General features: G+C 47.3%; 2 protein-coding genes across 4 annotated transcripts in view; one reads left to right on the top strand and one right to left on the bottom strand.

Annotated features, from left to right (window-relative positions):
* The window catches only part of ABCA2 (ATP binding cassette subfamily A member 2), a 104,376-nt gene extending 94,918 nt beyond the window's left edge, over nt 1–9,458 (bottom strand). For 2 of the 3 annotated variants that reach the window (XM_033138283.1, XM_033138285.1), the window contains exon 1: nt 9,279–9,457. In XM_033138283.1, the coding sequence (XP_032994174.1) occupies nt 9,279–9,344 (66 nt within the window). In that variant the 5' untranslated portion in view covers nt 9,345–9,457. Of the gene's footprint in view, nt 1–9,278 lie in introns of all 3 variants that reach the window. The other variant, XM_033138284.1, reaches the window with a different exon arrangement.
* A 10,910-nt stretch (nt 9,459–20,368) lies between these two features.
* On the top strand, nt 20,369–21,547 carry FUT7 (fucosyltransferase 7). The gene has a single exon (XM_033137663.1). It carries the CDS (start codon nt 20,447–20,449, stop codon nt 21,491–21,493), a length of 1,047 nt encoding a protein of 348 aa, XP_032993554.1. The 5' UTR covers nt 20,369–20,446; the 3' UTR covers nt 21,494–21,547.
* Nucleotides 21,548–27,798: the final 6,251 nt, after the last annotated feature.

Here is a 27,798-nt window from a genome sequence, read left to right as displayed (position 1 = left end):
ACCCGAACCAATGGATTCAAATGACAAGAAAAGAGATTCTGGCTAAATGTTAGAAAGAACTTACTGATGCTTTGACAGTGGAGCGGACTCCCTCAGAAGGTGTTGAACTCTCCCTCATTGGAAGCTTTTGAACAGAGGTTGGGTGGGCACCTGTGAGATGCTTCCAGGGTAACTGGGTGCACTGCAAATGAAACGTGCCAGTGGTGGCCATTGAGACCCCTGGATTGCAAAGAGGAAGTTTGTGTACATAACTAGTAGTTCTGGCTAAAAGAGTGACCGTGGGGCAGGGGGCCCAATCCACCACATACGGCATACTGGGTCCAGAAAATCCTCTTGGCATCTCATCAGAGTAAGCTCTGCTAGCCAGAGCTTGGTTTTATCCCCCTCTCCAAAACTCAACCTAAATTTGCATCTAAACCAGCAAATGCATGTTTTAAAAAACCAATCTGTGTCATGGTCCTGGGTCCCAAAGCTTATTAAACATGTAGCACCAGCTTACCAAACTCTTGACTATTAGAATAATAGGCATTGTAAGAACAGGAGAAGAAGGAGAAGAAGAAGAACACTGAGTGGGGTGGGGGTGGGGGGCTGTTTGCACCAAGACCTTGCTCTCAGCTGCCCCTATCAAAGTCAAAAGCAGATGGGGCAGAAACTCTTTAATCTCACAGAATTTGAAATATCTTTTTCATAGTGACCCCCTCTTTAAAAGTGGGAGTGTGTGGGGCCATTGGCAGGGTCAGGGATATAGCTAATTACTATTTTTATGGAGAGAAAGTGATTTTAACAGTCAGGATGGCACACTTACCATTCTTTGTAGCTCCTATTAAAAGCTATTATTACAATTTATTTAATAATGGCTTTCTAAACTTCTCAGTGTAATTAACACAGGGGTGCCCAAACTTTTTTCAAAGAGGGCCAGATTTGATGAAGTGAACATGCGTGAGGGCTGACCAAAGTTGTTGAGCTTTATTTAAGGATTTTACCCCAGGAGACAGACTGCCACAGGGGCTGGATTAAACCGACTGGTGGGCCGAATTAGGCCCCCGAGACGGACTTTGGACGTGCCTGAATGTAACACATGGGATTATTAAAAACAGTTAAAAACACAAGAACAAATACATTTCAACCAAGGCTAAAACCAAAACCTGAGGACACTCATGGTGAAGACCCATTCATGCAGCTGGGATGAAAACCTGATGGGACAAAAATGCCTCCCGTCCCACTTCTTCTAGAGAGTGCAGATAGTGGGCACCTGCAGTATCTCAAACAGGAACGCCATTCCGCAGGACAGGGGCAGCCACACAAAAAGCCCTGCTCAGATTTACTGCGGAGTCAGCCCCTGAGGTCTTTGGAACTTGCAGGAGACACTCTCCCACAGACCACAGCGATTCACTGGGTGCATAAAGGGATAAGGCTCTCTCTCTCAAGCAACCTGAGTTGTTTAGGGCCTTATACCTGTATGTTAGTAACAACACCTTGAACTTGGCCCAGTAGCAAATTGGCAGCCATTGAAAATCCACAAGCAATGGTTTATTATGCTGGTGATACTAGGGCCCCACAATCAACCTTGCCTCTGTATTTTGTACCAGCTGCTACAGCCTCCAGACCAAACATAGCGTAGCCCCAGATGGCTCCCTGAGCCTCCAGTCGCTCTCTGGTCTCCAGGGACACCTCTCAGCATGCCCCTGCTTCTCTGTATGATGCTGTGGACTTCTGGAGAGCAGGAGCAGCGAGGGAGGGGAAGACTAAATTATCCACTATGCTCTGCAGGTGCCCTCCCTGACTGCGCCTAAGCAGATGTCCACTGGGTGGGAAGTTGCAGAAGGGCCTTGTCTTTTGTGGCCCCTGCCACACAGAACACACTCCATACTGGGATTCAGCCAGCACCAAAAGCAGGGTGTTTAGCCACCCACTAAAACCTCCTCTATTCAAACAGCGTTCTTCCCCTTGACCCACTACTGCAGGCTCCTAAAATCATAGAATCGTAGTGTTGGAAGGGACCCAAAGGGTCATCTAACCCAACCCCCTGCAATGCAGGAACCACAACTAAAGAATCCCTGGCAGACGGCTACCCAACCTCTGCCATTGCCCTTGGCATTATTAAGACCTTTTGCTTTTACTGAACTTTGTTGCTGCTGTAATGTAAACTGCTTTGGTATTTTCTGAAACAGCAATATAAAAATTTTAATAAATACTGTTTCATTACTACTACTGCTGCTGCTACTACATCCTCTTCTTGCACTTAAATCAGGCATCCTGACTCCCTGATTTCTCAAGTGTAAAGAAACCCCTGAAAAGTACCAAATTGAAGCTTCTGTTGCTGCTGCAGCTATCCTGTCCTGATGCATTCAGTGCTGCACCTCGGTGCTGGAGGAGAGAGAGAGGACACGGACTGTCGCAGCAGGATGCGTGGCTGAATCCACTGTGGAGTGAGCCCCAGGGTCCTTCTGGGAGAGGAGGCAGCACAAACAGTGACAGCATAGCAAGGTCACAGCCATCTCACCTCTGAGGTGCAGGGCCAGGCTGGGCAAGGCCCAAGGTGTTCTCTTCAAGAGGCAACAAAAGCACAGGCTGGACTCTTCCCCCTGCTACAACAAGGCACTCTCTCAGGAGGGCCCCCAAAACATTCACCTGCTAACAGCGCATACTGGCTCCTTTCCAGTGGTGGTTCCAGCATTCCATAGTGTCATGTAGAGTTGGACGGCACCCACAGAGTCATCTAGTCCAACCCCCTGCAATGCAGGAATTCACAGCCAAAGAGTCACTGACAGATCACCATCCAACCTCTAAAAACCTCCCAAGAAGAAGAGGCCACCATCTCCCAAGGGAGTCCACAGTCAAACAGCTCTTACCATAGGAAAGTTCTTCCTACTGTTTGACCGGAATTGCCTTTCTTGTAACTTGAATCCATTGGTTCAGGTCCTACCCTCTGTAGCAAAAGAAAACAGGCTTGCTCCGTCATCTATGTGACAGTCCTTCAGGTATTTGAAGATGGCTATCCTCTCACCTCTCGGTCTCCTCTTCTCCAGGCTAAACAAATCCAACTCCCTCAACTGTGGCTCTTAAGGCTTGGTTTCCAGTCCCTTGATTATCCTGGCCTCCCTCCTCTGCACATATTCCAGTTTGTCAATATCCTTCTTAAACTGTGGCGCCCAGAACTGGACACAGGACTCCAAGTGTGACCTGACCAAGGCAGAATAAAGGTAAAGGGACCCCTGACCATTAGGTTCAGTCGCAGACTCTGGGGTTGCGGCGCTCATCTCGCTTTACTGGCCAAGGGAGCCGGCGTACAGCTTCTGGGTCACGTGGCCAGCATGACTAAGCCGCTTCTGGCGAACCAGAGCAGTGCACAGAAACGCCGTTGACCTTCCCGCCGGAGTGCTATCTATTCATCTACTTGCATTGTGTGCTTTCAAACTGCAAGGTTGGCAGGAGCAGGGACCGAACAACAGGAGCTCACCCAATCGCGGGGATTCGAACCACCGACCTTCTGATTGGCAAGCCCTAGGCTCTGTGGTTTAACCCACAGCACCACCCATGTCCTAAAGTGAAATAGAGCAGTGCTATTACTTCCCTTGTCCTGGATGCTAGACTTCTATTGATGCACCCTTGAATAGCATAGGCTTTTTTGCTGCCACATAACACTGTTCACTCATGCTTGGAGGACCCCTGCAAAAGGCCCTACTCCCTGGGGGTCAGTATCGTCTCACAGGGGGTCGGTGTGCTCTTTGAAGCAGATCCCAGGGACTCTTGCAAAAAGGGCCCCCATGCTGGGGTGTAACTGTTACTTGGCTAGCGCCCAACCCTGCCAGCCCTGATCCTCTCATTCCCTGCAATGCTAACTCCACCAAGACATTTTTGCTAGCAAAACCAGCAAAAATATCTCACGCAGAAATTAATTAGCAGCTAAACCAAACTGCAATCACACCACAAACCACCCAAGATGAATTAGCTGGGTTTGCAGAAACCATAGAGCTGGGAAAGGTGCAGAAAAGGGCAGCCCAAATGATCTGAGGGGCAGAAATAATTCCCCTATGAGGAAAGGTTACAAAATTTGGGCCTTTTTAGCTAAGGAAAAAGCAGGCAAGCAAAGCCAGGGGCAGAAAACACAAGAGAGATGAATACAAATAGGCATGGTATGAAAAAGTGGGTGGCTAGAGGGCATTTTTTTCTCCATCTCTCCTAACGCTAGAACTCGTGGACATCTAATGAAGCAACTGAATCTTGGACATGCAAAAGAAAGGACTTCTTCCTGCAGCACATAGTTAAACGATGGAACTCCCTCCCACAGGAGGCAGTGGCAGCCACCAATTCAGATGGTTTTAAGAGAGAATTGGACAATTTCACTGAGAAGCCTAGCCATGGCTTCTAGCCACAATAGCTGTGCTCTGCCTCCAAAGTCAGAGGCAGTAGCACTTCTGAATGCCAGTTGCTGGAAACCACAGGAGGGAAGAATAACAGAACTACAGAACTGTAGAGTTGGAAGGTACCCTGAGGGTCATCTAGTCCAACCCCCTACAATGCAGAAATCTCAACTAGATCTTGCATGGCAGGTGGCCATCCAACCTCTGCTTAAAAACCTCCATGGAAGGAGAGTCCACCTCCTCTCGTGGGTGCAATAAAGCACGAAATCAGCAAACAGAATAAAACCTACCAATAGGCAGAAAACCCAATATAGCAGTAGGCCCCTGTGGCACCCACAAAGGCAGTGTATTGCACAGGAAGGCTCCATTTCTACACTGCAGCTAATGGTGGTAAATACACCTTACCACACACACACACACTGTGGGCAAAAGGGCATCTTCACATTCTACTGTTGCAATGCTGAGCAAGTTACCGGTAGTTATGCATTGTGTGAAGAGGCGCTTCCTCTCATCTGTCCCGAATCAACTGCTAATTGATTTCATTGATGCCCCAGCTAGGTTTTAATATTATCCCTCTTGGCTTTCTCCATGTAAGGCATCGTTTTACTTACATCATGCACCTACAACCCTTCACCGCAGGCTTGCTCAACATTCTGCACCCCACACCTAAACTGGAAAGCGTCAAACATTCCCCTGATTCATTTTGCTCGCTCTTTCCTGCACCTTTCCCAGCTCTACAATCTCATTTTTGATGCAGGGCAACCAGAACTGTATGCAGCATTCCAAGTGCACTTATATAGATTTATATAATTCTGATAGTACTGGCAGGTCTCGTTCCTGGTCAGTTACCACCAGTTCAGACCCCACAAGTGTGTATGTGAAATTAGGGATTTTTTTGTGTCTTAATGTGCATCACTTTCCACTTGCTTACAACGAGTTGCATTTGCCATTCTACTACCCATTACCCAGTTTGGAGAGATAAGACCACCCCAGAATTCCTTTTTGCTTTAACCACCATTAACTATTTGGTACCACCAGGAAACCTAGCCACTGCATTGCTCACCCCTAACTCCGGATCATTTATGAAGAAGTCAAAAACCATAAGAAACCAGATCTCTGGGCAACAGAGCAGCAACTGAGCCTGTTTCGGTGATGACGCCTCTTTACCTAACATGGGCCAGCTTGAACCACCATCACTGGGCGATTATGACCACTGGTTTATTCCAAGAGAATAAATTATGGGAATAGTTCAGTCAGTAGAGCATGAGACTTAGTATCAGGGTCATGGGTTGGAGCCCCACATTGGACAAAAAGATTCCCGCATTGCTGTGGGTTGGACTAGATGGTCCTCATGGTCCCTTCCAACTCTACAATTCTATGATCAAACCCTCCTGGAAGCCGCAGTCACACTCACAAGCACCATTTCCACATTCCAGCTGTGTGGAGTTATTCAACAACAAAACCAAGGTACTCAGAACATGCTCAGAGGTACTTTCTCTGTACCATCCAGGCCCCAGAAACAGATTCCAACCCTGAGGGCCTGGCCCCGATCTACTTTTGTTTTGTTAACACTCGGAGGCAAAAAGCTCTCTGCAGAGTTAATCAACCCAGAAGCAAAATATTACACTGGCTACCTTGGAAGATCTGGGTTCATCCTGCATAAGTCCTTCATTAGAATGCACATATATTAAAGGGAAGAAAGGAAAATCAATGCCCCTTGCTGCCTTGCTTCAGCAGAGGATTCCAGTGCAGTGACAAGAGAGTTGAACTAGGAAATGTGGCAATACCCCAGACTCATACAGGACACAGGTAGAAACCACTGGAAGAAAGGCCAACACCTGAGATTTAGAATCCCTTTTTAAATACCAAGGCTGAGCCCTGCCCTGTAATTTGAGTGCCCAGTGCAGATGCACGGAGCTCTTCTTCCTAACCCCTCAGACCCCCCCCATACTTCAGATCAAATGAAAGGTCAGAAACTCTTCGGACAAATCCAGCCCCTTTAAAAGCCGCTGGTGGCGCCAGCTCAGAGGTATCAACATAAGTATGAACAGTGGCAGCCTCAGCAGGCTACTTTGCCATGGGGCGGTTTGGGAAGGGCTTTGTCCCTTGTCTCCCCCCCCCCACTTCCCACAATCACCCCTTCTCAAAACAGCCTTCCAGCAAATCTGGTTGCCGGCTAAAGTATTGTGGGACAAGATAGATCCCCCCCCTTCTCAAAATGAATCCATACACTTGGCGGCGTGGGGGCGAAAGGAAGGAGGAATCTAGCAAGGATAAAGCCCCAATCATTTCCCACCTCTCTCTCAATCTTTCTCATATATAACATCAAGCAAAGCTCCACTGGATGGTTTGACAAGCAATGAAAGAAGAGAACTTAAAAAATAAATGGAGAGGGAGGGAGAGAGAGAAAGAGACAGACCTGACCCACATAAGATTGCCACAGTCAGGGAATTGGGGGGGGGGAGCGGGGGAGCAATGAATCCTGGCAGCTTGGGCAGGTGGCACGTGGGAGATGAGTCAGTTAGGAGGCACCCCAGAGCAGGTACCCGCAGCTGGTCACAGCCAGCCCGATCTGTGCAGCGACAGAAAGTATTTCTCTCCAAACAATATATGGAAGAGGATGTTGATAAATCTGAGGAGGGGCACACCTGCTCAATGGCTACACACAGGTGAGAGCTGCAGGAGCACCAGAGCACTGCTTTGCAAAGGTGGCGCCCACAGCAGGGACTGGGATGAATGGGTGCTAGCAGCCTCCCTGCCCCCCCTCTTTATTATCCTATATTGTTTATAAATAAACCACCTGCCAGGCTTTGGAGGCCAAGCAGCCACCAGGCGGCTGTGCCGGCAGAGAGAGGGAAACAGGTCGCAGCCAAAATCTCAGCCAAGAAGGCCATGGCATGCCACAGGAAAATTTCCATAGCCCTGCGCTACCCTGCTCTGTCTCGAGCCAGGGCAACTGCCTGGGATCTGGGCTGGTTGTGCTTCACTTTTGGAAAGGAAACCACAGAACCTATGCCTCCATATTTTTATATTTTTTATATTTAGAAGGCCAGGCAACTCTGAGTTGTAAACGAAAGAGGAAGAATTATATATCTCTCATTTTAAAAAAAATAACAGCACTCTTAAGCCAGATCAGCAGTCCATCTGATCGGTATTCTGCCAACAGACACTGGCCAATCAAATGCCCCAGGGAGGCTCACAAGCAAAGCATGATGGGAATATCCATCCCATGCTGCTGTTGATGCCCAGCAACTAGTAACTAGAAAATTTACTCTCTCTGGTAAAGGAGGCTGGAAGGTTACCATAACCAGCAGCTGCTGATATGATTCTTCCTTTCATCCTTTATTTAAAGAGGCACATGAATTCTACAAGCAATCAAAAATTCCTGTGGCAAGGAATTCTGCATGCCAGCGAGCCTAAATATAGACCCAGTCCAGGGGGAAAACTGGATTTAAATCTCACCTTAAACTCCATCCTCCCAAAATGACCCAACTTTTTAAGGGTGTTGGTGAAGCTATCTGAATGGTGCACCTCAGAATTCTCCAAGATACTATAAGGGACCCAAAGAGCCCCATTCAGACACTGTCTAGCACAGTCCAGCCTCTTTAAGGAGGCAAAATGTTGTAGGGTAGCCCTACAGCCTTCCTGAAAAATTAAAACTCATTATCTCCACATACACAGGGGTGGCACTGCCCAAAAAAATAAGTAGAATCCTAGAGTTGGAAGGGATGCTGAGGAATCTAGTCCAACCCCCTGTAATGCAGGAATATGCAGCTTTCCCATACGAGGATTGAACCTGCAACCTTGGCATCATCATCAGCGCACTCTAACCAACTGAACTAAGTAATTGGAATGCACCCATTAAATGCTTCTCATACCTTTTACATAGGAGACTGGTGTAAAAAACGGTTGGATACGATGTTTATTTTTATTTTTTAACCCACAAATATTTTGAGATACATTTTGAACTGTGCAGTTAGTAGATACCCACCCCCCAAATAACCCCTTCTATCCCTTCTTTTGAGGCACGTAAATACCACAGGGCAAGCTGTTCCACAGGTTAACAATGTGTGGTGCAAGGAAATGCTTTCTTCAGCCCTGTTCCCCTTTCCTTTCACAGCAGAAGGCCTGATAGTCTGCACAGCCCTTTGCTTATTTTCAAAAGGAGAGGTGTGTTTTTGAAGAATGCACCTCTGCCACAACATTTAGGGGGTGGCGTGGGGCAGGGAGAAATCACACCTCAAATGTGAATGCAATGTTGAATGACCACATTCCGAAACTGGAAGATTCAACCCCACCAACCTTTTGCAGGTTAATCCGCAACAACTGCAAGAAATAACTAACTAAAAATTACCGTGGAGAGGCAGTCTATTGAGGAAGCATGGAGACTGGGTGGCAGGAAGCCCCCCCCCCAACAGCAATGAGCTCCTAACCATCTCCCCCCATCCTCTCATTTTAATCAAGAAAAGAGGAGTGCCTTTTCTGCACCCAAAGCGGATTGGGGATGGAAGGAAGCATCATTACAAATCTCATTCCTGTAGTCAAACCAGAAGAGAGAGAGTGAGAGACCTGTCCCAAACACAGACTAATCAGAAAGGGTGGCTTTCTCTCAGCTCCCCATTATTACCCCACTTGCGGCCTTATGGAGTTGCTGCTTTTTTTTAGGGGAAGGGTCTTTCCTGATCCCAGTAGAAAATTGTCTTTCTTTTTCTAAAGCAAACCATACTTGCTCACAGCCTACCTGGTCTTCCGGGGGCCTTGCAGCCCTGGTGCTTAAAAATAATAGGAACAGTGGGGGGGGGTCCAATCCTGCCCGCCCACTCCCACCAGCATTCGAGTCCCAGGTCTTTGAAGATACGCCTCCTCTCCGCTCCCCTCCTAAACCTCTCCCCCCCCCCCCCCCGCTCTACTAACCGGACTCCGTCGCTTGAGGGTTACATTCTTCCATAGCAAGAGATACAACTGGTGCAAAAACCCCATCTTGGCTGCTCCGGCGAGGCATCAGCTGCAAAGCATTGCGGGCAGTGGTGGCAAATCGGTGGGGGAGAGAAGTTGGGGGGCACAGCCCGGCCTAACCGGGAGATCTTCTGAGCCGCCGCTCCCCGGCTCCCTCCGCCCAAAATTAATAAAAGAAATGAAAGCCGGCTTTTGATTCAGCGGCAATAGCGGCGGCCTGCCGTGCCTTACGAGCTTTCCGCTTTGTCTCCTGCAGATCAGGGGAGGGGAAGGAAAGCGGATATTATCAGGCAGGCACCCTTTTTTAAAAAATGGATCAGGGTTGAGGGTTGGGAATCAGCCTTTTGCAACCCGGTGCAAGGCAACAACAACAACAACCAAAACAGACAACCCCGCTGACATGCAATTGACAAACTGCTGGTCCATTTCGCTTTCCAAGGAAGCGGGGCCCCTGTCTATCTCCCCTTTTCATTACCGACCACACATCTGCCTGCCTGTGCCTGCCAGTCTCCGGCTTCTCCCCCCTTTCTGGTGCTGCTGCAGCATTGCAAGCCTCTAAGCCCGCCCCTATCTCAGCGCCAGGCCCCGGCCTCTTAAAGGGGTAGCAGCAGCTCCGGCTCAGCTGGGCGGGGGCGGGGGCGGGGGAACGGACCCGGGGAGAGGGAGGGATAAAGGAAGATTTGCGCTCCTGGATCACCGAATGGATTACCAGCCAGCTTCACCCCCTGCCCCGACAAAGACCTGGTGGCGGGAGTGGAACAGATTGGCTCTCAGGCTGCAGCCCTGTTTAAAAACCATTTCCTGCAGATACCCACTGCTACGCCCGCTTCTCCCTCTCTCCTGAAAGATTATATGTCACAATTAATCTGCTAATTAAATAACCCATCCTGCTTCTGGTGGCGTGGGCTGCTGCACAAGGAGGCTTCTACCCTAATAGGAAATGTGTTAGCATTCAAGGTGCTAGGAGCAGCACCTTGGTAGGTTGTTGAACCACGGCCCCTTGTATAAAGTACAGAGCTCCTCATCACCACCCAAAGAATCCTGGGAACTGTAGTTTATCCATCCACAGAGCTACAATTCCCAACATCCTTAACGAAGCACATACAGCTTCCAGGGTTGCAGGGGGGGGGGAGCAGAGACTCGTGCTTTGAATTTAATGTGCAGGTCCATAGTTGAGCTTCTGTGCAGGTTTGGATGTGTGGTACATGATAGTGTTGCTCAGAGTAGACCCATTGAATGGGCATGATTCACTTGGGGTTCTTATTACAAAAGAATTTCAGAAACAGGCTTGAAAGAGAAGTTGCTGAATTACAACCTATCACTAAACTGAAAACTATGGCGAGACCTGGTCTTAATAGATATATTGGATTCCTGTCTTGTTACATAGGCTAGTCATCTGCATACTATCCCTTGCTTTTTCCTGTAGGACTAATTGCAGTCCACAGGTTTACCATACCCATTGAGTCAATCACCCATCTCCCACTACCCTCCTGAGGAAAAAACCCACCCCATCCTCCCACTATATATAAGGGTCTGGTGACTTCTGTTTCAGTGTATCTGAAGAAGTGTGCATGTACACAAAAGCTTATACTGTACCCAGAACAAAGTTAGTTGGTCTCTAAGGTGCTACTGGACAATTTTTAATATTTTAAAAATGTATTTATTTTCAGTGGGTTTACTTTTAAATATAGCTGGGTTGCATACACAGCTCATTCTGAATGTTGCTGTACTTTTAAATTGGAATCATGTAACTGTTGAGTTGAAAGATACCCAAGGGTTATCCCATCCAACATCCTTCAATTGTTATCAGTGCCCACTAAAAAAAAGAGGTGCCGGAACTCAACATGAAGGCATCCCTCGTTCTCTTGTAATGGCAACAGCGCCTACCTGAGAGGTGCTAGAACTGAGTTCCAGGTGAGTTCCAGCAAAAATAAAAATAAAAAAGCCCTGCCACTAGCCATGATGGCTCTGCTCTGTCTCCACTGTCAGAGACAGAAATACTTCTGGATATCAGGTGCTGGAAACCACAACTCTCCTTCCCAGAAATAAGGGAAATTCAAGGGATATCAACCATAAGGGATAGCAGCGGGAAACGGCTTGGAATAAGGGAGTTTCCCGCCAAAAAAGGGAGACTTGACAGCTATGCACAGGAGGAGAGAGGGCTCTTGTGCCCAGGTTCTGCTTGCTGCCTTGACATTGGCCACTGTGAGGACAGGATGCTGGACTCAGTAGGTTTTTAGCCTGATTCAGTAGGGCTCTTCCAAGGTTCTTATACAATATACCCTAAACAGCAGGTGCTAGGAGGATAGAGCAGGTGAAGGATGTCTCTGATTAATCCTTGACTAGGAACTTTCTGGGCTGGAGATATCCGGCAGCAGCTGGAAACCAGGTGGATATTTGATCCAACCCAGGCAGGCGCTTCTTAAAAATAATCTTCAGGTCATACAAGACCTTCAGGTGTTCTCTCCAGATCTTCGGCAGCCAATTGAGTGCAGCCACAAAACATGTCCTCCCAGCTGCTATTCCCTCTGGGGGCTCAGGCGCCTAGCTGAAGTGCTGGGCGAGGTGTAAAAAGATCACGTGCAGAAGAGGCTTGTCCTCCAGGGAACCAGAGGGTGGGCACCCTGGGGAGTGGCCCACCTGGGCAGAGAATGATGGATATGGCCGGGATGTTGTAGCAGGCAAGGCCAGCTGGGGTGGCTTTGCGGTGTCATTTTGCTTTTCTTGCTCCGGAGGGAGGGCTGCAGAAGGGTCAGCGTGAGCTGATAAAGAAGAAAATGCATCGGGCAAAAATTCACCCTCATGAGATTATACAAAGGTACCAGAGGGTAAGGAGGGGCACATCCCGACAAGTTTACAAGGGTTGCCACTGTAAACATGCTTTCCTCCCCCCCCCCGCACCCCCAAGAAATGTCATTTTTGAAAACGTTGCTGTAGTGCCATCAGTGCGCACCACCCTTTTAACAGAGCAAAAGGGGATAGGTCTCTGCCCCAGGAACTTACAGTTCGAAATCCAAGAGCCGTGGAAACAACAGTGCAAGGGAAATCAGAGGCAAACAAAGCAAACGAACCAATGCAGACCCAGTTTTTAGCACTCTTTGTGAAAAACAGGGAATATTTCCCCCTCTCTTTCTCGCAGGTGGCGCTCTTGCTAATGAATTTGCCACTTTCGGCTCACTTTTGTTAGAGCTGAATGCCAAATTCAGGAACAAGAGCGCCTCCTGGGGGGAATGGTAGGAAATGCCGGTGACTGGCAAAAGAATAACGACGCTCTACCAACTATTAGAAACCTGTCTGTTTCACCTGGACGGCCTAACCAGGACCGTCAGCAAGGGTCAACATGCCAAGGGCAGCTGCAGGGAGGAAATATTGCTCCAAAATGTGGAACCAGCGATTAATCTGAGGACAGTGATTCAAGTTCTCTCTCACGTCTGAAATTCATGGCACAGTTATATCTCACCTTTTTCTCCAACGGGTGCAAGTTGGTGTACATGATACCCCCAATTTAATCCCCACAGCAACCCTGTGAGGTAGGCTAGGTTGAGAGGCAGTGACTGGCCCAAGGTCATTCAGTGAGCTTTGTGGCCAAGTGGGGATTTGAATCCTGGTTTGGCTCTGGTTCCCTAGGTTCTCTCTTTTTCTTTTCACAGTGTCAACTTAGAGCTGTCTGGGATACAAATCTGGTGGGGGGTTTTAAGCCTCTTTTTAAAAGAAACAAAATAAAACCCTGATTTTTTAAAAGCCTGCTATCCTTTTGCATGCACCTCTTCCAAATACCCTCATCATAATACAGTATTGGCATTAGTGCAGTGGTCATGAGCCTTTTGGAGGGCGGGGGTGGAGCTGAAAGTCTAAGAAACTCTTGTGGACACTGCAAAATACCCATTTCACAGAAGAAAGATTGGGGACGCTCGCAGACCCCCCTCCCAAAAGCAAGCAGAGCACCTAGAACCTCAACTCTCGCAAAAGCTACTCTTCCTCCCCAAAAACCCCACACACAAATTCCAGGGGTATTGGGCATGGTCCATGGGGTCATGGAGAGTCAGACACGACTAAATGACTAAACAACAACAACCACCACCACCACCACCAGGGTCTGTATTTTCTTTGGACAATGAGGCACAACAGAATCTGTGCTGTCTTTATGGTATATGGTTTTAATTATGCATATATACAACCTGCATCTTTATGGAGAGAGCTTTCCATATGTTTTGGGTCTGCCAACGCCTGCCACCCCCAACCAGTCTAACCAACAGGGATGGTGGGATTTTCCTCTCATAGACTAGGTAATCTTTTGAAGAAGTCTGGGTTGAATCTGTTCTGGCATTACGAGAGAGTAGGTGGGTGAGGGGAAAATATACTAGGCGTTCTCTCACTCCACAAAATCTTATGGTTTGATCTAGCACTGCTGTCCCCGCCCACCCCTAAGTTTTCTTAATTAGACACAGTCCACCTTTTAGTAGTGTTGCCTAAGTTCTCTCCCCCCCCACACACAATGTGCTGCCATGCAAGACCAGGCACTGGTGTGGGAGGGTGTCCGACCACATGAAAACGCAATGTAAAGTTTCAGGAAACCGCTGTAGAAGCAGGGTGTGAAAGACACCGGTGATGAAATCTTACCCAGAAAAAAAGAAGAAGGAAGGGAAAGAGATTGTGATCCCCTACTCAGCTGCTGCTTTCCTCTGCTGCTGCTTCTGAACAAAAAAAGGGGGGGAAAGGATCCAGGAGGTCTCAAGCATCTTATGACAAGGAGGGCAACATGGTAATTAAGCTGTTCGGGGATTTGTATGTTGTTTGATGGGAATGCTTTTCCTGATATTTTTGTTTAGGTGCCTTGAACACCAACCAGACAGATTTATTTATTTATTTATTTAAAAAATCAAATCAAACCAAAATGATTTGCAATTACTTTTTAAAAAAGATTTACACAGAGCCAGTGTGGTGTAGTGGTTAAGAGCGGTAGACTCGTAATCTGGTGAACCGGGTTCGCGTCTCCGCTCCTCCACATGCAGCTGCTGGGTGACCTTGGACTAGTCACACTTCTCTGAAGTCTCTCAGCCCCACTCACCTCACAGAGTGTTTGTTGTGGGGGGAGGAAGGGAAAGGAGATTGTGAGCCGCTTGGAGACTCCTTAGGGTAGTGAAAAGCAGGATATCAAATCCAAACTCTTCTTCTTCTTCTTCTTCTTCTTCTTCTTCTTCTTCTTCTTCTTCTTCTTCTTCTTCTTCTTCTTCTTCTCCCCTGAGGTTTTTTTTTGCACTTGGTTAAGCAAGGGCTAGCAGTTGTGTGCTGCTTTGTTTTTTAAATATAAATTTAAAGTAGGGTTTTACATGGCACTTGATTCATTGCTTTCTGCTGCTTTACTCTCTCTGACGTTTTGCATTTTATGTTGCTATGGCAGGGAGCTCACTGGGAGAGGGGAAATAATTTTATCAAGCTGTCTGTTTGCTTTTTCTTAGGACAGTGTTGTTTTTAAATGATAAGCTAAAAAGCTGAAGGAAGGAGAAAATAAATCTCTCCATCTAACTTCAGCTAAAACAAAATAAAAAATAAGAAAAATTCCTTCCAGTAGCACCTTTGAGACCAACTAAGTTTGTTCTTGGTATGAGCTTTCTTGTGCATGCACACACTTCTTCAGATACTTCAGCTAATCTTTACTCATGAGCCTGACATTCTCAGCCATCCACTGCTTCCTCTTAACACTCCCCTGAATGCCACAAGCTCCCCTCCACTCCATGTCCTCATTAGTCTGCCTCTAGAATGGGCACATTTTGCACACTTTTGAAACCCACCATCCTTTGCCAAATTTGCAGCTAAGGCTTCAGATGGAGGAACTTTAATTTTCACATCCAATTTTGGAGAGTAATTTTTTTTTAAGGTAAGGATTAAAAGCTCACCAAATCTTACATATTTGGGGTACTTCCATTGTTGCTATTTGTGGATGAGATTTATTCACATACCAGCAAATTCAGGTTGTGCTATTATAGTTGAATTGGGGTTCTTGTGCAAAAAACCTATTCCCCTGCCCGAAAACAGCACACACCCAAGCTTTCATGATAAGGAAAGTGACGATGGCGAAATTGACTGGAAATATCAGAAAACAGGAAGAGAAGAACTTTAAGAAGGAATGGGAATAATTTACAATGTATTTAAGAGAACACTGTAAACAGCTAAAAACTTTGGCAGGATTTGAGTAACGCTTGTAATGTACTAAAATTTATGGTGAAAATTGATTATTTAAGAAAAATAGAGAAAATAAGAGAAGCAGGTGAAAAACGATTCATAGTGGTAACCATGGAAGGGCAGAGGGGAGCTGAAGGATTTAGGGAATGTAAAGCAGCAATGTAAAACTTAATAAAAAAAGATTTCACAAAAAAAGATAAGGAAAGTGATGGGAAAATACACCAGAAAACGTGGGATAACAGTTGCTTTGTTGCAAATTCATTTTAAGGTAAAGGTAAAGGGACGCCTGACCGTTGGGTCCAGTCACGGACGACTCTGGGGTTGCAGCGCTCATCTTGCTTTATCGGCTGAGGGAGCCAGCGTACAGCTTCCAGGTCATGTGGCCAGCATGACAAAGCGGCTTCTGGTGAACCAGAGCAGCACATGGAAACGCTGTTGACCTTCCCGCCAGAGCAGTACCTATTTATCTACTTGCACTTTGACGTGCTTTCAAATTGCTAGGTGGGCAAGAGCTGGGACTGAGCAACGGGAGCTCACCCCGTCATCGCGGGGATTCAAATCACCGACCTTCTGATAGGCAAGCCCTAGGCTCTGTGGTTTAACCCACAGCACCACCCATCTCCAGCAAAATCATTTTACCTCTGCATAAAACAATCAGAATGGATGCTCAATAAATAGCTAAAGTCATCTGATCACTACCTGAAAATGAATCAGGATGAAAGCTCAATATACAGATCATCTGGAAGTGCCCTTTAAAAAGACATTGATAATTGCATTTTTGAAAACCGTGTTAAAATACCACCTCCCCCGCCCCAAGAGCTCAAGGTGGAGTACATGGTTCTCCGTGTCATTTAATCCCCACAACAACCTGTGATGTAGGTCAGGCTGAGAGGCAGTGACTAGCTCAAGGTCCCAGCCAGTGAGCCTCATGGCTGAGTGGGGATTTGAACCCTTGTCTCCCAGGTTCACCACTCTTAAGCACGACACCATTCTATTATCATATGCACTAGACACCTCCTACACCAAATTCTCTAGGTGTCATACAAACAAAAAGAGAGTGGAAACCTAACAATAAAAACCACAATCAGCTTGAGAGGCAACTGCCAGAAGAAACCCCAGTGCAAGACCTCAGGTCTAAAACTTATGACTGTGAAAACTGATTCTTGTCCACTCAGAAATAAGTCCAACTGAGCTTAGAGGGGCTTACTCGAGGGGAAATTGCAGTCAAAACCAGAAACATTGACAGCTGGGAATGTTATTAACAGTACAAAGGAGGGTTAGAATAACTTTTGCTGTAAGGGTGTGGTTCCTTCTACTGTATATAGATTACAGCAGGCAACGGTGTATTTTTGGCTGCTGCCGGTATGTTCTCATTGAGCTGTGTCAGTGCGCGATGCTCAGGTTGAGCATCCTCTTTAGATCTCATGCATCAAAGTGTTTTTCTGTACAATAAAGATTTGGGGTTTGTTTTTTTAAAGAGTGCCCATTAGGCAGGACACAATTATTATTATTATTATTGCCAGGAAGTAGGAACTAAGTACTGTAGGGCCATGGCTTGATTTCAGAAGATGCACCTAAACCTTCCCATTCTACACAAAGCCTTCTGCTTGTTTTATGCCAGAATCAGCCTTCACCAAACTGGTGCCCTCCAGCTGTTTTGGGGCCTTGGCACTTAATATAGCCAATGCATTTCATTAGAACCACCACTTCCTTCCCTCCTGGCCTTCAGAAAGGCAGCCTTAACTTGAAATGTGTTAGCAGGCTTCTATTTAAAATCTGCGATCCTCAGAGTCTTGGTTTACAATGGTGCTGATTGCTTGTTGCTCTTCTTTATTGGTTTTTAACCCAATCCTATTGTTTTATCTTGTTTTATTATGCTACTTTGGGGACCGGTATGGATGGGAAGGGCTGTAGATCAGGGGAGAGCATCTGCCTGGGAAACAGAAGATCCCCAGTTTGAGCCCCGCTAGCCTCTCCAGGAGGGGCTGGGAAAGACTCCCTGCTGGAAATCCAGGAGAGCTTGGTGGACAATATTGAGCTGGATGGGGCCAATGGTCTGACTAGGTATAAGGCAGCTCCCTATATTCTTATTTGGAAAGCAAATAGCTCAGTAGTAGCACACTTTGCATGCAGAAGGTCCCATTTTCAATCCTCAGCATCCCAGCATCTCTAGGTTGGGTTGGCGATGCCTCCTACCTGAAATCCCAGAGAGCAGCTGCCAGTCAGTGTAGCCAATACTGAGCTCAGATGATGAATGGTCTGATGGTGTAAGGTGGCTTTTGACATTCCTATGAAGCCAATAGTTTTACAGTTGTCTTTGGAGGCCACCCTTCAGAAGTCAATTAAAATGGAATTCAGTAGAGATGGAGCCTTTTCTGCAGTGGCTCCCATCCTACAGAACTCACTTCCAAACTGTCATAGCTTTGTATCACATTTTTATGTACTGGTACCTCTTGGGTGATACCATTACAGTCTATATACCACTTTTCAGTCCAAAGAGTCCCTAAAGCATGGAGGAGCAACTAACCAGGCCAAACAACCAAATGCACATGTTTTTAAAGAATATATACTTTGCATTGTTAATTGGGGACCCTGTTAGCCTGTATAGTCAGCAATTGCAGCAGGCATGTCTGTTTTGGGGGCCCCGTCCGGTTTTATCCAGCCTCTGTGGCAGTTTATTTATTGGAGTCAAATCCTAAAAAAAAAAGCTCAACAACCTTTGCTGGCCCCCATGCAAAGTTTGGGCACCCCTGAATTACAGTAATCTTAATGCACATGGTGGGAGGAGTAAGAAGGAAGGAGGAGACACTGTCATGTTTCTGTGCCAGCAGTTACTTTCAGAGACCCAGGCATCGAGGTAGAGAGTTGCAGCAAACAGGTCGTGAAGCCCAAAGGAAAAGTGAAAGCGTCATGTGTTCTGGTGAGCCCCCACTTGAGTGTGGCAAAGTGCTGAAACAGCAGCCACTGTTCAAAATTGCTGAGACCAGTTAAGGTACTCTGCCCCCACTCCCAGATGGAGTAGAGCCTGTGTCCAACGCCCACATGGAGAAGTCCAGCTCCCTGGCCAGTTCTTGATCCTTATGAAAGGTGTATTCAGGAATGATGTTTTCTTAGTTCTTTTTGCGTGGGTGGAATATGTTCCTTTCTTCTTCTTTCTGGCTTCCTCTTGCCTTCCAATGCTTATCCCAGTGTGGTGTAGTGGTTAAGAGCGGTAGACTCGTAATCTGGTGAACCGGGTTCGATTCCCCGCTCCTCCACATGCAGCGGCTGGGTGACCCTGGGCTAGTCACACTTCTCAGAAGTCTCTCAGCCCCACTCACCTCACAGAGTGTTTGTTGTGGGGAGGAAGGGAAAGCAGATTGTTAGCCCCTTGGAGACTCCTTTGGGGAGTGATAAAGTGGGATATCAAATCCAAACTCTTCTTCTTCTTCTTATCCCAGGTAAAAGCCCCAATGCCTGGTCTTGGACTGCTAGGTCTGTGACTCTTTAATCTAATATGTCAGAGCAAGATGGACTGGATGCAGTTAGGCGAAGTTATGTAATTTACTCAGACTGATCAACGGTATTAAGTAGTTCACACAAAGCCTTTCTCACAAGCAGATGCCAACAACGACCACTACTAAAACTTGAATTAATTTATGCTGATTAAATCAATTTATATGCAAGTTGCTTTATTTTCAAATATTTCATCCCATGGAACCTGTTTTATTTCCTATCAATTCATAGAATTGTAGAGTTGGAAGGGATCCCAAGGGTCATCTAGTCCAACCCCCTGCAATGCAGGAATCTCAATGAAAGAATCCCTGATAGAGGACCATCCAACTTCTGCTTAAGAACATCCAATGAAACAGACCCCATCACCTTTTAAAGGAGTTCATTCCTCTGTTGAGCACCAAATGCTGTCTAAAAGTTATTCCTAGTCGGAATCATCTAGTCAGAATCTCCTTTCTTGCAATTTGAACCCACTGGTTCAGGCCCTACCCTCTGGAGCAGCAGAAAGCAAGCTTGCTCCATCTTCCATGTGATGTCCCTTCAGATATTTGGTATTCTAAACTCTTCTGTGATAACTACTGTGGTTTCTACACTAATAAACTGGGTGGTTTGTCCCAGTTAGTCTCGAGCCTATGGTTTTCACTGCTTCAGATCTACTCCTTCTTCCACTGAGTTGCTGCTAAACAAATTAAAACCTTGATTAGGAGATCCAGTGATCATTAATGCATTGGTTCATCCATGGTATGGACTGACTTTGATTGGATCTCCATATATGTATAGCATACTTGTAAAGCAAAACACTTTGTGTGCATTATCTTGCTATAATCCTTACAACAATCTTACAGGGTAAATCAGTGCTATATTGCCATTAAGGAAACTGAGTCCAAGAGAGAAATCTCTATTTCCCCTCTGGCCACCACAGGAGTGAGTTCACAGTGAGTGCAAAACCTCTGAGGACTTCTTCATTTGTCACTCAGCAAGCATGAGGGATGCACAATACCCCATTTTTCATTGTAACAAACAAAGAATTTCATCAGTTCATTGCCCTTTCACAAGGGAAGCTGGAAAGAAGAACCAAAAGCTTGTTTCCGCACGATGTGGGGGATTCTTCCATCTCCACCATCTTAATTTTCAAAACATAGACCAGATACCAGATGTTAGGAAAGACCCTCCCCTGCGAAGCTTGCAGAGGTTTTGCCAGCCAGTGTGAGAACAATACTGGACTAGATGGGCAATAGTATAGACTGCTGTGATCTAAGGCAGCTTCTCATAACTTTCTACACAGTGAGAACTTTACAAAAACGGAAGATTCTTTCTTGGACTTGTTTCCCTGACTCTCCTCTCCTCTTCTCTTCTCTGTTGCAGTTTCCTAACGCCCATCCTGACTGAAGGACAAGAAATGCTGACTTTTGAATTCAGGAGAATTAAGCACATGCTTAACGAGCAAGAGGATGGTGGCCCCTGCATGCACAATGGCCTCCTACTCCATGATAACCATGAAGAGATTTGCTGGCGCTATGTTCCTGCTTGGCGCTATGTTCTTGAACTTGACGTTCCTTGCCCAGCCATTCCATAACCCCAGAGGAACTGAAGCACAGAACCATTCCCTGGTGGTCCTGATCTGGGACTGGCCTTACGGCCATGCCTTAAACCTCACCGGCGATCCCTGTGCCACGCTTTGCTCCATCAAGGGGTGCCAGCTGACCTGGAACCGCAACCTGTACAACCGAGCAGATGTGGTAGTTTTCCACCACTGGGCACTCCAGCACCGCAGATCACACCCTCCTGCATCTAAGCCCCATCCAGGGCAAAAGTGGGTGTGGCTTTCCCTGGAGTCTCCCACACACAGCAAAGACCTAGCCAGGTGGGATGGAGTCTTCAACTGGACCATGACGTTCAGGCGGGACTCTGACATCTTCATCCCTTATGGGGAGCTCGTCGCCCAACCATCAGATGAGGTGGACATCCCAGAGAAATCTGGCCTTGTGTCATGGGTCATCAGCCACTACCACCATACCCAGCAGAGAGCGCAACTGTACAGGAACCTGTCCAAGTACATCAAGGTTGATGTGTATGGGAGGGCAAACAAGAAGCCTCTCTGCCCGGCCTGCCTACTGCCCACCATCTCCAAATACAAGTTCTATCTGGCCTTTGAGAACTCCGTCCACCGGGACTACATCACTGAGAAGCTCTGGAGGAACTCCCTCCTGGCTGGAGCTGTGCCTGTGGTCATGGGGCCTCCCCGAGCCAATTACCAGCAGTTCATTCCTGGTGACGCTTTCATCCACGTAGATGACTTTGGTTCTGTGAAGGAACTTGCAGACTTCTTGCTCACCATGAATGAGAGCCGCTACCAGAGGTTCTTTGAGTGGAAGAAGAGTTTTGCCGTGAAGCTGTATGATAGCTGGCCAGAGAGGTTCTGCACCATCTGCCAGTGTTTCCCCAGCCTGCCCCAAGGGAAGGTCTACTACAGTTTGGAAAAGTGGTTCTGGGGTTAGCAATCAGGGTGGGCTGAAGTCAGGGGCCTCACTAGGTGCTTAAGAACCTAAGGACCTAAGTAGAGCCCTCTGGATTGGGCCAATGGCCTATCTAGTCCACCATCTTGACCAAATGCCCCATAGGCCATAGAAATCTAGATATATTGCCTCCACACCAGGGGGTTCCATAAATAGGTAAAAAAAGCCTGCTGGATCAGGCTAAAGTGTGTGTGGGGGGGGGAGGGCATCTAGCTCAGCATTTTGTCCTCACAGTGGTCAACCAGATGCCCCAAAGGGAAACCAGCAAGCAGGATCCGAGCACCAGAGCCCTCTCCCCTCCTAGGTCTCCCAGCATTTGGCATTGAGAATCATTGCTGCCTCTGAATGTGGAGTTACAGGTGGGTAGCCGTGTTGGTCTGCCATAGTCAAAACAAAATAAAAAATTCTTTCCAGTAGCACCTTAGAGACCAACTAAGTTTGTTCTTGGTATGAGCTTTCGTGTGCACGCACACTTATTCAGATACACAGTCTGAACAGGTTTTCCACACCTATCAGCCAATCCCCCATTCCCACCCCCTTCTGAGTAATACCCCTCCCCACCCTCTCACTATATATAAGGGTCTGGTGACTTCCGTTTCAGTGTATCTGAAGAAGTGTGCATGCACACGAAAGCTCATACCCAGCAAGAACAAACTTAGTTGGTCTCTAAGGTGCTACTGGAAGGAATTTTTTTATTTTGTTCTGAATGTGGAGGCAGAGCAGGACCCTCACGGCTGGTAGTAGTCCTTGTAGGGCTTGGGGCACATGGGCCAAATTTGCACATGCTGATTTGTTGGTATGCATGGCAATTTAGGCTAATTGTCAGAGGGAGAGATCCCCTGTAAGCATTAAGAAAGAAAGAAAGGTTGAATGGGAGACAGGAAGGCAGCAGATCTGGAGCCCAGTGCAAAGGACCTACCCACACATACCAACAATGCTACTGTAGCTGCTGGATTCAAACAAGGAGCACCCTGGGCTTGGTCCTCCTTGTGAAGAGTCAGGATGAGCCTGCAAGAAGAGGGACTCGGGGCCCCATTATTGCTCCACTGTTGTTTTGCACAAGCTTCTTCTGACGTGACCTGTTTCCAAACTGTTCTTTGCAGCAGTGGCAGTGATGTCATGCCAGGCTCCTTCTTGGGCAAGCCATCAGATTGCTCCACAACTGCCTGAGCTTTTTGTTCTTGCACTCCAAACCCTGCCCGAGACAGATTTCTTGACTCAGCCCTCTCTTCCCAGTGCCTGCAATTGCCTCTGCTACTTTATTGGACCTTCATCTGGATGGACCTCCGAATTTGGCTCCTGACCCAGTCCTATCAGGATTCACACCTGTGTGCTTGGCTGCCTGTGGCCCAGCTGGCACAAGCAGGCAGGAGTGTTCCCAACAGTTTTCTCATCTCTGCTCATCAGCTAGCCTGAGCCTGTACAAGACACAGGGGTTACCTTTCACCCTGTTACTCTTCCATAACTGGTACATGCTTTCCCTCTGTGGGTGGACAGAGTTTTGTTTGCTTCACACCAGGTGGTGGTTGTATGTCTGGCTGGGCACCGTTTTATGTCTTTGCTGCCTAGGCGGCTGGGAGAAAGTTTGGCATTTTGACATCTGAACCACCCTATTCCCAGGGAGTGAAAACAAACTCATTGAGAAGTTATTCTGCACAAGCAGAGGTTGGGGTGGCCATCTGCCAGGGGTTCCTGAGCTGTGATTCCTGCCTTGCAAGGACTGGAGTAGATAATACATTGAGTCCCTTCCAGCTCTACAATTCTATGATTCTATGACTTGGATACCAAGGTTCAGGTCTTGTACCACCTTTTCAACAGTCACTAAACTCCGCAGCTGGCTCAGCCTCCAATATATTAGAGGAGCCAGGGCAGGAGATGAGAAGGGCTCCCTTGAAGAACGTCAGGCTGGCAGAGTTGAATCACAAAGTTCATAAGGGTTCAAAGATCTGATGCTGAGAACTAAGAATATATATTTTTTCCAGAAGATGGCTGAAAACACACACAAACACCCACCCACACCCACCCACCCACCCACACACAAAAACACACACAGCGAGAGAGAGGGAGAGAGCTGATTAAGTGCTTTATCTCTTCTTTATCTCTGCCATCCTTGTTTAATCTGAAATCACAGAGAGGATTGATCTCACACAGACACAAACTGACCATCTGACACAAATCGGCATCTGAACCTTTTAGTCAGCTGTTGATGAATTTAGCAGCTCATGTCATGCAAGCAGACCCTCCAAGTGCCCCTATTGTCCAGGGACAGTCCCAGATTTACAGAAGCTGTCCTGGTTTCTGATTTCATCCTGGAATGTCCCACTTTTCCTTAGGATGTCCCTATTTTCATCAGAGAAATGTTGGAGGGTATGGAGTTATCTGACCCCTGAGCCATCTGAAGGCAGCCCTATATAGGGATGTTTCAAAATATTTAATTTTTTTAAAATGTTTTTATTTATGTTGGAAGTTGTCCAGAGTGGTTGGGACAACCTAGTCAGATGGGTAGAGTAGAAATTGTAAAAGATTTATTATGGAATAAGACACCCCCTATTTTCATTGGAGGGTATGTGCAAACAGCTGATGGGGCAGCAGCTCTATACCTGTTGCACTTGTAAATTCAGTTCTCTGCCACCCACGCCTCAAACCTCAGCCACCTCATTGTGGCATAGTGTTGGGACTGGGCCCCAGGAGACCAGGGTTCTAATCCCTTGGGAGCCAGTTACTGCCTCTCAGCCTAATCTACCTCACAGGGTTGTTGTCAGGATTAAATGAGGAGGGGGAGAGACCCATGGATGCCACCTTCAGGTCCTTGGAGAAAAAGACATGGTAGAAATGCAACAAATAAATAAATAAATAAATAAATTATTTTTGCCAAATCATTTTTATTCATTTTACAATAATAATTTCCATTACAATTTCTCTTCTCATCTTATACATTTGGCTTTTTTTGGCCCTGACGTCCATGAAACCTTCCTTACGGTTTTCTTACTAATTTCTATATTTTCACTACTTAACCACTGCTTAAAATTATAACATCTAAATTTCTCACTAAAATTCCACATCTACGATTTTTTTTTTTAAAAAAAACTTTAACTCACAAAGCTTCTTGTAGTCCTACCAACGTATTCAATTGACTGCAATTGTCTTTCAGATAATCTGCAAATTTAGCCCAATCTTTGATGAACTTCTGATTCCACTGTTCTCGGATTCTTCATGAATAAATAAATAATAAATTGAACCTCCCCCCCCCACTCCTTCACACACTTCCCCCTCTGCCAGCAAACTTCTCTTAAGCCCAAATCTCCCACCTCTTTCCCTCTACACCCCCCCCCCAGCTGCCTGTCCCACAGCTTTGTAATGGGAATGCCCTCACAGCCTCCTTCACCACTTCCTCTCCCCTGCTTCCTGCTGGTTTCATCTGTGCAAACAGTATCTACACACACACACACACACACACACACACACACACACACACACACGGACCCCTAAGTCAATACCCCTTGCTAATACAAATGCAGCTCTTTCTTCTTCATTTGCACTGGGGGGCTGTGAGCAAGGCATGGGTGGGGGTGCAGGGCGGTACATAGAAGTTGCTTCACAAAGTAATACAAGCAGTGATGGCAGGTCTCTGCCCCGAGGTGCTTACAGCCTCTCAAGCTGTGCAAGTAAATGCCAGATGAAGAGCAAGTGAGATTCTACCAAGTGACATTGCTGCCAAGGAGTGTGGTGGAGTCTCCTTCTTTGGAGGTCTTTAAGCAGAGGCTTGACAGCCATCTGTCAGGAATGCTTTGATGGTGTTTCCTGCTTGGCAGGGGGTTGGACTGGATGGCCCTTGTGGTCTCTTCCAACTCTATGATTCCATGATTCAGGAGTCTGGCCAGAAACGAATGTGAAGGCGTTTCTTTGTTTCATCGCTTGGACTTCGCTTAGTGGCGAGAAGCTAAAACCGTCGAAATAAAACTGATCAAGAAAATAAATCTGATCCTCTCATTACCACAAAGTTGGGTGGGTGGGGGTGCAGGGGGGAGAGGAAGGAAGCAACCCTCCTACGCCACCCTTGAAATGAGAGAGCACCTTGCTCAGCAGTGAGACCTGTTTCCTTTCCTGTTTACCCAACATAAACTGACAGGAGCTGGGCAAGAAAAGGAGGGCAGCTGTGCCCGCCCCACTTAAAAAAACCAAAAACCACAACTCTTCTCTAGGGCAAGAGAACACAAGGACATAAGAAGGTGCTGCTGGATCAGGCCACAGGGCCCCTATCTAATCCAGCAACCTCTTCTCACACTGGCCAACCAGGGGACCTAAAGGGAAACCGGCAAGCAGAACCTGAGCACAAGAGCACTCTCCCCTTCTGTGGCATCTAGCAACTGGTATTTGAGAGCATTGCTGTCTCCAACTGTGGAGCCAGAGCATAGCTACTGTGGCTGGTAACCATGGATAGCCCCAGGGGCGGAGGAAGGGGGAGTCCGCCCCAGATGTTACCACTGAGGGGGGGGGGTGACAAAATGCCAGGCGGCACTCAACGTGGGGCCTGCAGCGCACCTGAGCCACGCTTCTCTCCTGGGAGAGACGCGGTGGCTTGGGCGTGTGTAGGCTCTGCGCTGCCCAAATGGTTCGCCTGCTGCCTCCTGCTCAGCTGTAGGGTAGCTGAATGGGAGGAGGCAGGCAGACTCCTCGGAGGCCCCGCGGAGCGTCCTGCCCCGGCTGGCTCCACCCCCAGGCGCAGGTGCCACCCCAGGCGCCCGTTCGGCTTGCTCCGCCACTGGACAGCCCCTCTTCTGTGTGAATTTGTCTGATCCTCTTTTGAAACAATCCAAGTTGTTGGCCACCACTGCCTATTGGGGGAGTGAGCAGTGGTGGACTTTGGGGGGTCTCAATTTTCTCTGGTGCCCTGTGCAATGCTGAAATTCAGCACATGCACATGCACGCGCACCGCCTCTCACCTTCCATGCTACATCATGCAGCCCACGAATTTGGAAGGGGGCTGATTAGCAGCAGAGGAGTAAAAAGTTAAGCGCCCCATGCCACATGACTGCACCCTTGTGCATTGTTTCCTAGGTTTCCATTCCTTTGAAGTCAGCGGTGCTGGCTTCTGAATGCATCGATTCTTCTGAGGTTTAAAAAAGGATCTTGAGCCAGAACTTTAGTTTTTAACTGAAAATACAAAAAGCCTTGCTGGGTACAATTTAAGCTGCTAGCATGAAGCGGGAACCCTATAAAAAAAAAAAGGCAAAGAGGTATCTAGCCTCTAATTGATTGCTTTCTTCATTCTGTGACTTCTTCTATGCCAGTCTGTTCTAAAACAACTTGAAAGTCTCAATATCACCTCATTCACTGGCCAAGGAAAGTCCCTGCCCCTGGTATGCTGGCAGATGACACCATTGCTCCTGCTTGTGCGGGGAGGGGAGAGTCCTGGAACTGTGCAAATCTGTGTTTCCCCTCCACTACTGTTCCCAACTTCAGCTCAGTATTCTTATTTTTAAGCCACTGCAGAAATAAGCTTCACTCTATGGGGTTTATTGCAGCTGCTATTCCCCAAAGTGTGTGAAATAGGGAACAGGTGGAAAGAGTCCTGTCTGCAAAGCTGTACCTCCCCCCATTGAAGCTGCGGACTAACAAACCAACAGGCAGAGCCTGCCATTCTCTTTCCAGCTGTGCCACTGAGGTATGAACTCATGGCAGTGAAGCATCACCACCACCTGCCCTGCACTATAAGGTCCTGGGTTTGTTTTTCATTTTCTTACAAAATTAGAAAAGGGTTTTGGAAACAGGTCGAAGCAATTTACAACCGCAAAATCAGGTGGATCCTAAAATACGCACCTCAAGTGTCAAAACCCAGGGTAAAGAGGCACGTCCTCAGCATTCGCCAAAAGCTATGGCAAGCGCACCTCTGTGGGGAGGTTGTTCCACAACTGGGGCCACCAAAGAGAAGGCCCTCTCCTGGGTCACTGCCATCCAGAATCTCTGAGGGGAGAGGATCTACCAAAATCTACCCATCTTAGCACCCAAAGGGGTCTGGCAAACCACACGAAGCTGAAAAGGGGATTTCCTAACCACCAAGGCCACCTGAGTGACAATGCCGAATCCAGGATCACCCCCAAGCTGCTCAGCTGCTCATTCAGGGGGAGAATGCAACCCCATATAGTTGTGAGGGGGAGGGCAAGCAGGGTGGGCATACACATGCATGGAGGGTGCGGAAGGGATGCAGGGCCAGCTCCACAAGGCAGGATGAATCAGAAGCTGCACACTGAAGTTTCTCCCTCGCCATCAAATGGAGTTTAAAACCA

Source organism: Lacerta agilis, chromosome Z (genome assembly GCF_009819535.1).
Source record: "Lacerta agilis isolate rLacAgi1 chromosome Z, rLacAgi1.pri, whole genome shotgun sequence".
In the NCBI taxonomy this organism is placed as follows: Eukaryota; Metazoa; Chordata; class Lepidosauria; order Squamata; family Lacertidae; genus Lacerta; species Lacerta agilis.
Note: the sequence above shows the minus strand (reverse complement) of the source record. Positions and strands in the feature narration are given on the sequence as shown.

Bases quoted from the DNA above. Each gene is read 5' to 3' on its own strand.
- FUT7 (XM_033137663.1), top strand. From the start codon at position 20,447: ATGGTGGCCCCTGCATGCACAATGGCCTCCTACTCCATGATAACCATG.